Genomic DNA, 12,814 nt, shown 5'->3' with positions numbered 1-12,814 from the left:
ATGGTTTCTCTAGTTGTGGCTGCAATGCTTGGGCTCAGCAGTTGTGGCTGCAGTGCTTGGGCTCAGTAGTTGTGGCTGCAGTACTTGGGCTCAGTAGTTGTGGCTGCAGTGCTTGGGCTCAGTAGTTGCAGCATGTGGGATCTGAGTTCCCTGACAAGGGATGGAACCCATGTCCCCTGCACGGCAAGGCAGATTCTTAACCACTGGGCCACTAGGGAAGTCCCAGTTTGACAATTCCTTTAAAAACTAAAACATTCCCTGGTGGCTCAGGCGGTAAAGCATCTGCCTGCAATGCAGGAGACCCAGGTTTGATCCCTGGGTTGGGAAGATCCCCTGGAGAAGGAAATGGCAACCCACTCCAGTACTCTTGCCTGGAAAATTCAATGGACTGAGGAGCCTGGCAGGCTACAGTCCATGGGGTTGCAAAGAGTCGGACATGACTGAGCGACTTTCCTTTCTTTCTTTCAAACCTACTGTATGATCCAGCTATTCTACTCCTAGATACTGACCCAGAAAGAATGAACGTGTATATCCACACAAAGACTTGTAAAGGAATAGTCACAGTAGCTTTATTTCTAACAGCCAAAAACTAGAAACACCCAAAATACCAATCGGTAGGTAAAAAGATAAACTATGGTGCATCTATAGGATGAAATCTCAGATCTATAGGATGTGAGAGCTGGTCCACAATGAAAGCTGAGCACCGAAGAGCTGATGCTTTTGAACTGTGGTGTTGGAGAAGACTCTTGAGAGTCCCTTGGACTGCAAGGAGATCCAATCAGTCAATCCTAAAGGAAATCAGTCCTGAATATTCACTGGAAGGACTAATGCTCAAGCTGAAGCTCCAACACTTTGGCCAGCTGATGTGAAGAGCTGACTCACTGGAAAGACCCTGATGCTGGGAAAGATTGAAGGCAGGAGGAGAAGGGGATGACAGAGGATGAGATGGTTGGATGGCATCACTGACTCAATGGACATGAGTTTGAGCAAGCTCCGGGAGTTAGGATGGACAGGGAAATCTGTCGTGCTGCAGTCCATGGAGTCCCAAAGAGACAGACATGACTGAGTGACTGAGCTGAACTGATAAGATGAAATGCAGGGATATTTCATCTCCCAAGAAAAGGGATGACCTAGGATACATGCAAGAACATGGATGAATTTCAAAATAATTGTTCAGAGTGGCAGAAGCCAGACAATAAAAAGTAAATGCTGAGTGATTCTGTTCATATAAAATCCTAGAAAATGCAAACTATAGTGTCAGGAAGTAAATCAGTGGTTGCCTGAAGGGATGCCAAAAAGGGCAGCAAGCAGCTGTTACAAAAGTGCACAAGGAAGGAAGTTCCCAGGAGCGCCAGGTATACGGCTACAGTATGGACTTCACCAGTGTACATCTATCTTAAAGCCTATAAAACTGTCAAGCCTTCCCTGGTGGTCCGGGGGCTAAGATTCCACACTCCAGTGCAGGGAACCAGCTTCCACACGCTGCAATTAAGAGTTCACATGCGGCAACAAAGACTGAAGACGCCACGTAATGCAACTTAAGACTTGGTGCAGGCAAACACACAGATTTTTTTTTTAAAGCCTATAAAATTATACACTTTAACACACAGTAGATAATATCATTTACACCTCAACTAAGTTCTTACAAATTTTTAAATATAAAGAATAACAAGTTAATTTTTTTAAAAAAATCTATCTAGCCAACAAGAAGACTGCTTCACGTTAACTCTGTTTCTCCTCTTGTTATCTCAACAAGGAACTGAATGACACCAACAAAATCAGACCAACTGCTCAGGAGACTAGAAACATGTTAAGGTCTCAGATCTAAGAACGGCTGGATTTTTCTGCAGCTCAAATTTGGCACATTGGAAGAAAAACTTCACGTGTTTTTGATAAAAGACACTGGAAACTGTTTCAAAAGGGAACAGTACAAGCGCGGAAGGCCTGTGCGTGAGAAAGCACGACTGACTAGGGCTGCTGTTGCTGGCTGCACTTGCAGTACTGCGCCCACCTAGAGAAACTCGCCCCGCTTCTCCTCTTCCCACAGTTCCACAGATCCAAACCTTGCGCATCAACCTAAATGGGAAGGCTTTCTCCTCCGTCCTTCTCCTCGTTCCCGACTGGACCTATTCCTGATCATTTCTCCATATGATACACACACGGGCAGTCTAAATGCACCGGGGCTGCGCCTGACACCGGCTCACCAGGTGCAGCGAGAGCCAGTGCCTGCGCTCCGCTGCCTCACTGCAGGGAGAGAAGCGTGCTTACCCCCTGCCGTCTCCAGGACACTCCCGCGGCACCCCCGAGGGACTCCTCGCGCGGAGGCCGTCTGCGGACGCTCGCCGTACGCGGGCTGACGCAGCACGAGGCCCGTGGTGACGTCAGGAGGGGCAGAGTGCAGATCTGCTTTTGAAACACAAACCCAAAACAAAAGTGGCTGTTAATTCAAAAGAAGGTGGACATTAAGTTGCCGTTCAAACTCCATTCAACCGAAGCTTCCAGTAGCTGAGCTAAGCAAGGAATGTGGCATTCCGGTCGACTCTGTCTGCCTGGCTTGACCGAGCACACTAGGTGCTGTGAACTCTGGACTCTGGACGGGGCCTGGACAGCTCTGCGTGCACGTGGCCATCCAGTTCTCGGAGGGAACTAGGCCAGAAACACCAACCACAGCACAGGATGGCCGTGAGGAATACACCTTTCCCAATTTGGCCTAAGGAGGTTTCACTTAGAAATCTCCCTCAATGAAACAGAAATATATTTTAAAACAATAATAGTTTTCGTTATATTATGAAAAAACTGCCAGGCTTCTATAAACTACCTCTGCTGCTGCTGCTGCTGCTAAGTCACTTCAGTCGTATCCGACTACCTCTACTCCCCTAAAAAGCAAGGTGAATGCCATGCAGACACAAACCTTGGCAATCTTCAGAGAATAAGCCTACGCAGATTAAAAACTATCCCTAGAGTCAGTTCAACATGTCCCATTACTAAGAGGCTGCAATCAGGTTCTTAAGACAGAATGTACTCACCTCACACTTAAAGACAAACTATGTTAGATACAAAAAGTATTTAAATCACCCCTTCCGTTGTCTGAATGTCCATTCCAGGCTCCATTTTCACCCTATGGCATGGTTATCTGTTCCGATACTGGCTGACTGCCGCTAGAGCTCCACTGCTACAGCTCAGTCTTCCACCGGGAAAGAACCGAGTTTGGACCGAGCGTGACACTGGTCCTCTCTCGAGAATGGATACTGCTCTGTAATCTCCTTAGTCTTCAAATGAATGTCCCCACCATCACAGATTTTGATACTGATTTTTATCTATCATTTCATAACCTAGAGAGTATGCAATCTAAAATTTTTTTAAATATGTAGAAAGATGAATTTATATGGAAGCAAAACACAAACTTACACAGCAGAAAACACCATTTGGAAAAACCTAACTTTAATGACAAGAGTTTTCACAACCCTTGAAAAAGCTAGATATTAATGAAATTAGCATTTTAAAGTATGCTTACCACAGAATTCTTTCAGTTTAAAAAAGAGATCTCCCCACCTTTCCAATCTAGCAAAAATGAGAGATTTTCACTATATTCATGAAAAAAGGTATAAATGGTAATCCTCAACTACAAAATAACTTTTTAAATAGCTGCATAAAAATAAACTACACTCCAAAATGAACTACTGTAATTAAACGTACTGCTTTTAAATATACGTACTTGATTTGTGTCTAAATGTTTTATGCACATGATTTTCCTAGCCCCAAACTGAAAACAATGAATTTTTTTTGACATTTTCTACCTAAAATTTTTTTATAGTTATCCTTCTATATTTCTTTCCTTAGCCCAAACTGAAGAATTCTCCTAGTGTCAGAAACTAAAACAAAGGATGACTTTTATAACAAGGAGAGGGAAGTGGGATATTTTTCAGATTTAAAACTCAGGTCACACGGGAAGTGCATGAAGGCTACAGACAACAGTGAGGTGTAAGCACAGAGCAAGTCAGACTTTCAGACGACCAGAACTAATCACATAGTACGCGTGTGAGCACAGGAGAGCAGAAGGGGGCAGAGGGGCTCAGCCACACCCGCAGGGGTCAGGAGCCCCTCGGCCACAGAGGCGACAACCCACTCTGAAGCCTTTACAGCCAGGACCGTTCTGAGAAAAGAGACGCCCACTCACACTCACCTTACAGCTCTACGAAGTCAAGGGCTGTCTGGTTAGACATTTTGAACTATGGTCAGTTTTTCAAGCTAAATATGCTTCTCTTTCTAACCCACCAGGAAGCAGTGTTTACAACAGCTCAGCAACAGCGGATACAAGCAAACAGTGACTGCTCTGCCCTACTCCCCTCACTGTGGGACCCAGAACAGAGCTTTGGAAAGCTGGACCAAGCGCGAAGAGAACACCGGAACGCTGCTGCTTCCCTCACAGCGGAGGCACTTGTGCATTTCCAAACAGTGCCATGGCCATGACAAACAGCAAGAATGTGTCCACCTAACGCTGTTCTCAAGCTCTCCCCTGTGAAACCCCTTGAGGACAGGTGGGCTGTAATCAACAGCCATTTGTAGGCTCCCCAGGAGAGTGACCACAACAATCCTGGCGGGTGTTTCCAGAGGAGCCTTCTCTCGTAAAGCAAACCGCCCAGGATGGCCCTGATAGCGCGACCCCGGCTATTCCACGTGCTGGGAGCAAGTCAAGGCATCGTGAGTTATCACCTAAGAAGACATCAGGAGCTCAACAGAAATGTACAGACGTTGGCACTGACTCGAACCAGTAACAAACGAAGAGCATCAGTAATGTGCCCACAGAGGAAATGAAGGCATCGGTCGCTTACAACACCCAGTCCAGCCAAATGACCAGTATCTTGCATGGAAGCAACTCAGCACCTGAGACCAGCACATGCCTGGGGGGCATTTAACCTGCTGGGACCCCATCAAGAACACTGGCCTGTCATGGGCGCACCGCAGATGCACCGTTCTGGTTTTAGCAGAACAGCAACTAACAGCAAAGAAAAGGAACAGGAATCAGAAAGCTATGGGTCAGCTTGGCTCCACCACAGCCAGCTGTGTGGTCTCAGCCAGGGCAGTCCCAGACTGAGCTCTTCCTCCTCGTCAGATGACCCTCAACATCAGAGATGCACCATGCCAGGAGTACACTTCTTAAGGCACTCCTGCAAGAATGCATGTGCACTTTGCATGCCAGCTAAGTTACTATTTTTGCATCAAAAAACATGACTTCAAATGGTGAAAGCTTTGCAACGTTTTCCTAAGATTAATGTAATTTAAAGGACTGGGTGACTTGGGAAAGGTCTAGGCATCTTTACGACTGAGCTGTGACTTACATCTTTTTTCAGACTGAGGACTCTCTAACCCTGTGTGCAGAGGAAGAAAGGCTGCAGCCCCAGCCCCACCTTGGGACCCCCAGTGCAGGGACAACTGAGGGCTGAGGCTGGCACACAAGGAAGGAACCAAAGACCGTGTTGCAGGTGGCAGGCCTCCTAATGGCCAGGGGCTGTCCACCTGTGCCGGCCGCCCCTCCAGAGCAGAAGCACCAGCTCTTGTCGAGGTCTCCAGCGGAGGCCCACCCAGGGTCTGGGGCTGCCAAACCACAGAGGCACCAGAAACCACTTTTGTTACCAAAAGGACATTTCCACACGAAGAGGAGAAGGTGGGTGTGAGGAGGGCCGGGGGCTCCTCTGCCTGGAGGGGTCCCCGCAGCTGTACTGACCTACGCGGGCGAGGGCCGCGGGGCCGGCAAGCGCAGCGGCAGCACTGGGCGCGGCGGCAGGCTGCCCTCCTGGGTGAGATGAGGTGGAGGATGCGGAGGATGAAGTGGACGAGCCCTGAATGGCCGGGTCGGGCCAGGGCTCGACGCTGGGGCGGCTCTGCAGCGGAGCGGAGGCCAGTCGCCCGGGGCGCTGTAAAGAGCCCTCATCTTCTGAGGCAGATGACGTGTCTGTGGTCAAAATAACGACGACAGGCATGAGGGGGGCATCCTTGGGGGCAGGGTTCCCACACCGGCCCAGCGTGCGCCCTGTGCACCCGCACATCCAGGAGGGCCTGTGTGTGACTGACCGTGAGACCCAGGGCCGCTTGGAAGCTGGCTTCACCCTGGGCTCCCCCGAAGAACTTGGTCCCAGGGCACCATGCCCAGGAGTGCAGCTGGTCTGACCCTGACCGCTTTAGTGCATGCCGTGGGGCCCTGTGGGCCCCGAATAGCAGAGGTGACCTATGCCCCGTGGGTGCCTGATCCCAGTGAGACCTTGTCCAGTACCTGCACACCCTGAAGGACGTGCCTGAGCTCTGAAAAGAGCCCCGCCTCAGACAATAAAATTAACCTGAATTCTGGTTCTGTCAAGTCTGCATTTTATCATGGGTTTCATTATTATTAGGAAGTTCCTTAAAAAACTGGGTAGTATCTATGGTTATATTTGGTAGAAAATAATTTGACATAAATTTCTAAGACTTTTTTTTCAACAACATAAACTTTTTTTAAGTCAGGAAGCATCACCAAAACACTACACTATCCTGTGGACCTGGTGTGGCTGGTGTTTACCACGTCGGCAAACCAAACACACGTGTCACCAGCTTTGTGACTTCAATAACCAGACAGGCAGCACTGTACTCCCAGCATCTGGATGAGCTTTCCAGGAAACTTAAAACACACTAACTATCCTGAAGAGAGGCCGCATTAAGAGTTTTCATTTCTAATGGTAACGAAACAACAAAAACAAATCAAAAACCCTCCAAATGGCCTTATTCTTTCCCATTTAAGACCTGGGAAATAATATTGGGTTGGCCAAAAAGTTCGCTGCTGTTTTTGTAAGATGGCTCTAGCAGTGCTTAGCTGTCTTCACCTTCATTCAAGACAATTTTGTTAGATGGTACTGTGACAGCTGTCATATCAGCACTCATTTAAAAAAAAAATTATCAAAACTAGTAAATTTTTATGTAGCGACTTTAATATTGAAGATGGAAGAGAAAAAGCAACATTTTCACATATTATGCTTTATTATTTCAAGAAAGGTAAAAATGCAACTGAAATACAAAAACAGATTTGTGCAGTGTATAGAGAAGGTGTTGTGACTGATCGAACATGTCAAAAGTGGTTTGCACAGTTTCATGAGGGAAATTTCTTGCTGGACGATGCTCCATGGTCAGGTAGACCAGTTGAAGTTGATCGTGATCACATGGAGACATTAACTGAGAACAATCAGTGTTATACCATGTGAGAGATAGCTGACATACACAAAATATCCAAATCAAGTGCCGAAAATAATGTGCACCAGTTTGGTTATATTCATCAATTCGATGTTAGTTAAGCAAAAAAAAAACTCCTTGACTGTATTTCTGCATATGATTCTCAACTTAAACACAATGAAAACATTCCATTTTTAACATAAACTGTGACAGGTGATAAAAAGCGGATCTTGTACACTAACAGGGAATGGAAGAGATCACGTGGCAAGCGAAATGAACCACCAACAACTACACCAAAGACTGGTCTTCATTCGAAGAAGGTGTTGTGTACATGGTAGGAGTGGAAGGGAGTCCTTTATCATGAGCTCCTTCCGGAAAACCAAACAATTAACTGCAACAAGTACTGCTCCCAATTAGACCAAGTGAAAGCAGCTTTCAACAAAAAGCATCTGGAATTAGTCAGGAGAACACACATCAGCTTCCATCAGGATAACACAAGACTGTATGCTTATTTGATGACCAGGCAAAAACTGTGACAGCTTGGCTGGGAAGTTCTGATCTATCTGCCATATTCATCAGACATTGTACCTTTGGATGTCCATTTATTTGGGGCTTTACAAAATTCTCTTAATGAAAAAATTTTCAGTTCCCTGGAAAACTATATAAAAAGCATCTGGAATAGTTCTTTGATCAAAAAGATGACAAGTTTGGGGAATGGAAATATGAAATTGCCTGAAAAATAACAGAAGGTAGTGGAATAAAATGGTGACTACAATGTTCAATAAAGTTCTTGGTGAAAGCGAGAAATGTGTCCTTTTTCTTAAAAAAACTGAAGGAACTTTTTGACCAACTCAAGGAGAATAATTCTAAATTTCTGAATTCAGGGGAACCCTGGTCACCCCATAAAGCATTTACTGCAGGTTCCTCTCTTTACTAAAAGACACAAATTACATCTTAGTGAAAAAATTAAAATCTAAATAGACGATCTATTGGAAGCAAGCCCACCGCTTGCACAAAAATGTGCATGAGCACACACACACTCCTCACCACAATCAGAAGCCTGCTCCATCTCAACGCGAAACCCTGCCGAAGCCACCCCAACCCTGCCCAGGCCGTCCCGACCCTAACCAGTACCTGGGGGTGTGTAGGCCTCCACAGATGCGTGCGTGAGGACAGAGCGCCTCTTGGATGGCATGGGCATCTTCCTCTCTTTGTATTTGGCCAAAGCTGCCTGCACGGCCTCGGTGTGAACATCTGCACAGAAATAACAGCAGCAAAAGCACCTGTTACAAGATTCGTGATGAAGGAACAAAACCATGGTTCATGTTTTTAATCTGTTTTCATTGAGTATAAAAGGAACACAAGGTCAGCCTACATGTGGGTCCACACATTGGTCCTAGATTTCTGCAAATATTCCTTGGTTTATAGAATCAACTTTGCAAGTATTTTCAGATTTAAACCAAGAAATCCCCAAAACTGAAAATAAAATGAAACAGATGAACCTAATGCACTCTGATTATGGTATAAGCCACTACAAGCAGCACTAAAGCTCTGTAGTCATATCGTCTGAGCTGCTGTCCCGGTCAAGCCCCAGGATGGGCAGAGCCATGCAAGGAACCAAGCTCTCCCTGTAGTCGCACAGCCAGGGGGTGGTGGGGGTCCCGTCACACTGCCACGCTTGTGGTCAAGTGCAAGAGAGCCAATGAAGAGGGGCCTGATGGCCTCACCCTATCATCCCTCCCTAGAAACCAAGATGCTCACAAGGCAGAGAAGGGATACACACAGACTCCAGAAGTGAGGGGAACACTGCAGTCCCGAATCTGAATGGAAATTATCAGTGTGAACACACATGGCATTTTATCTTTAAATAGCAGGTCTTAATTCAGTCCCTAAAAACGTCTAGAAATGATGACCAGCACGAGTGCAATGAGCACCCCTACACCCAGGCTGCAGTCTTACAACACTGTCCTCACTGCAAGCACCCTGAGAAATGTGGGTTCCAGGGTGCAGGAAGTGGCAGAGGAGCCTGGAACATCTCATCCTACCAACCAACGAGTTCCTGGCCAGCAACCCAATGCTGGAGCCGACGTAGAAGCACTCCAAAGAAAAAGGTTGGGGCAGTCTGAACACCACGAAGGACAAAAACAAGATCAAAAAAAAGAAAAGGAAGAAAAAGAGGAACCAAAACTAACTGGCTGCCATTGGAGGATGCCAGTGACACAAGCTACTGTTTTGAAAAAGATTAAAAAGATGGAAAGAACTGAGCATCTCTCTGGGCTCTCCTGTGCTGTGTGATGAGTACAAGCTGCTTGCTCTTCACAGAACTGGTCCAGCCGTCCTGCCACCAAATCCACCCTAATGAACCAAGGGATCAACCCTGCCAGCATCCCAGGGAGGGGAGAGACACAGGCCTGCAGTGCCTGTGGTGGGAAAACACTGACCCTGAAGTGACCTGCTAGAGCCATGAAGCCAGGAGCAGCCAGACCACAGCCAAGGCCCCAAGACCAAGTTATCACCAGTGGAAACACATCAACAACCGGTGATGCATACATCTCATTTGGATCCTGGGTCCAAACTGTTTTATAAAGCCTCATGAACACTTGGGTATTTGATGCTACGGAATTATTGCTGATTATTCTGTGATAATGGAGCTATCTTTTAGAGATACATGTACTCTTTTCAGATACAGAAACCAAGAATACTATGACATCGAGGTAAAATAACATGATCTCTGAGATCTGCTTCAGAATCACACGGGAAGGGAAGCAGCAGCAGGGGCTGATGAAGAAGCCCAGACTGAGCCTGAGCATGGTGGGAACCATGGCACTGGGCAAGTCCAGGGCTCAGTACACCACCAAGTGCCCCTTCGTATGTGTTCACACTTTTCCCCAGCAAAATGTTTTTAAATGGCAGTTAGAAACCTTATAGTAAAATGGCTCATAGGGTACTAAGGATGAAAGATTTACACCTAGGCATATTACAATAAAATTTACAAACATCAACGATAACCAGTCAATCCCAAAAGCTTCTAGAGAAACAGTCTTGAAGGATCAGGAACAGGCTAACTTTACCAATGGTAATCAACCAAATACAAGGCAACACAGCTGAAGAAATGAGTTTTGAACCTGTAATTTTATATCCAGCCAAAGTACCATTTAAACTTCAGGGCATAATAATAAAAATCCTCCCAGACACACAACCAAAACACTCATGAAAGGCTGGGTTCAGAAGAGAGATAAACCTAGGAGCCCCTGCAAGAGATTTGGCTTGACTGTGAGCATAAACTTTTTACACTGTGGCTGCCTTAGAAACAAACAGAAACCTAAGTACAGATAACAATCAAGAACTAAAAATCTAAACAATACCAACATTATAGGCTATAAAGCAACAGATCCAAGAAGTTCAACAAACCCCAAGCACAAGAAACAAAGAAACTTATACCAAGGCACACAATAATCAATCACTCAAAACCAGCGATAAAAACCATAAAAGTGCCAGAGGGAAGAAAGGCACAGTATATACAAGGGAACAATGATAAGGAATAAACCTGGAGGAGTAACAGTGGATATACCGATATGAACAATGACTGCTAAGCTGCCATCATTAGGAGAGCTGGCACTGCCATGACGAGAGACGAATCCATCAAGAGAACAGAACGGAGTCCAGAAAGACTCAGCCATGAGCAGCTGCATTTAGACAAAGGAGCAAGGGCATGGGGACAACGGGCTTCCCACATGCAAGAAAGTCAGCTTTGTACCACACCCTGAACTCACACTAAAATTAACAAAATCTAAACCACAGACCTAAAGGTAAAACCTAAAACTACAAAACTTCTAGAAGAAAACACAGGTAAGAATCTTTGTGACCTTGGGTTTGGCACACATTTCTTAGATACAAGGACAAAAGCACTATTCAAGAAAGAAACGGAAGTGATAAGCCAGACTTCATTAAAATTAAAAACTTCTGCTACAAAAGCCACTGGAAGAGAATTCAAAGAGAAGACAAAGTCTTGGAGAAAATATGAGCAAAGAACATTTATGGTAAAGGTCTCGTTTTCAGAAAGTAAAGAACAAGTTCACAAGGGCAGAAAGCCGGTCCTCAACGTCAGTTACACATGAACAGAGGCGACAGGGAACAGGAGGTGAGGACAGGCAGGGGACCTCTGGTGACCTCACTCAGGGTGCGCGGATACGTGTCCATTTTGTGCCCAGGGCTACATCAGTGGAATGCTGATGGGGCCGTTTCCAATGCTGTATGTTACAGGCATCACTGATGTAATCCGAAAAGAAATTATTGTCAGTGTGGGGAAGTTTTTTCAAATGTCTATTAAATCGGTAAGAAATTATCTGATCAAAACTTTCCTTAAACCACTTCATCACACTCCCACAGTAACCAACCATTTAAAAATCTTCATTTTTTAAAAAAAAATTCTTAAAACAAGATGGCCATTTCCTTATCTATCTTGAAAGTTTTCTTTTATAGAAGCTTACTGAGTTTACATGTAAAAGAAATATTTAATCACACAACAGTGAAAATGTTAAACAAGCAAAAGAGTGTTCAAAAGCTATTGATATCGAATCTATAACAGGAAGCACAGGGCTTCTCTGGCGGCTTGGCGGTAATGAATCTGCCTGCCAGTGCGGGAGACACAGGTTCCATCCCTGGTCCAGGAAGACCCCACATAACTCGGAGCAACTAAACTCATGTAACGCAACTACTTAGCCTATGTTCTGGAGCGTGGGAGCCGCGTCTCCTGAGGCCCACAGACCCTAAAGCCTGTGCTCCACAAAAAGAGAAGCCACTGCAACGAGAAGCCCACACAGCAACGAGGACCCAGCACAGCCAAAAATAATAAATAAATAAAATGATCACTGGAAGCATGCATTTTTTTCAATGCATGTCCTGATAATGCAAATAAAATGTCAGAGACAAACTCAAATATTTATAAAAGCACTAACAAAGTGGCAGAAATCTAATTAGAAGGAAATCTCCAAAATTAGAGAAAAATAAAAGACTAAAACACGTAGAGTAGTAGAGTGGTTCCCTACTAGACAAATCCACCAATACCAACCCCAAAGTTCCAGTAGAAAAGTGGACACAGACATTGACAGAAACGACTTCAGTGGTGAGGAAGATTTTGCTTTCTTCCGAGACGTATACATACAACCGCTGAGGGGAGCACCCGCTCACTCCAGGCTACACTAAAACACGCTGAGATCCATGGAAGTTTTGCTTTTTTCTTGAAAACCACGATGCGGTAAGTCATGGTTCAGAGAAGGCCCTTTCCTCCCTTTCCTCAGAGGAGCTGTGTTGTCTGAGCAGAGGACCGCGGCGCTCCAGGCCCTACCTGACCGGAAGCGCTCGTCCCGGGCGTTGCTGGGCCGTGGCTTGGACTGCTTGGGTGCGGGGGCCGAGGCTTGTGCAGGCCCGAGGATGCGATTCTCCACTTGCAGGGAGGGGTCTACTCCTGAAACAGTTTCACAGAAACACTGTGAGTAAATAACCTGCTTTTCCAACAATAGAAAAACCCATGTAGAATAACACACACCTCTCACATGCAGCTGCACAGGCCCTGCTGCACAACCACGCATGCCAGGGGCCCCAGTGCCCAGAAGAC

At 45.8% G+C, this 12,814-nt stretch overlaps 1 protein-coding gene across 4 annotated transcripts in view; it reads right to left on the bottom strand.

Annotated features, from left to right (window-relative positions):
* DIP2A (DIP2 acetate--CoA ligase A) overlaps positions 1-12,814 on the bottom strand; it is a 119,202-nt gene that overhangs the window by 81,945 nt on the left and 24,443 nt on the right. The window contains exons 3-6 of one of the 4 annotated variants that reach the window (XM_088834954.1): positions 12,545-12,664; positions 8,332-8,451; positions 5,726-5,953; positions 2,269-2,406 (exon numbers count right to left, since the gene is read on the bottom strand). In XM_088834954.1, coding sequence (XP_088691080.1) covers positions 2,269-2,406; positions 5,726-5,953; positions 8,332-8,451; positions 12,545-12,664 — 606 coding nt within the window. Of the gene's footprint in view, positions 1-2,268; positions 2,407-5,725; positions 5,954-8,331; positions 8,452-12,544; positions 12,665-12,814 lie in introns of those variants that run through there. The other 3 variants (XM_055415861.2, XM_055415879.2, XM_055415889.2) reach the window with 3 other exon arrangements.

The sequence above is a fragment of the Moschus berezovskii genome, chromosome 1, assembly GCF_049115385.1.
Source record: "Moschus berezovskii isolate FMDL1 chromosome 1, NW_MosBer_1.0, whole genome shotgun sequence".
In the NCBI taxonomy this organism is placed as follows: domain Eukaryota; kingdom Metazoa; phylum Chordata; class Mammalia; order Artiodactyla; family Moschidae; genus Moschus; species Moschus berezovskii.
Note: the sequence above shows the minus strand (reverse complement) of the source record. Positions and strands in the feature narration are given on the sequence as shown.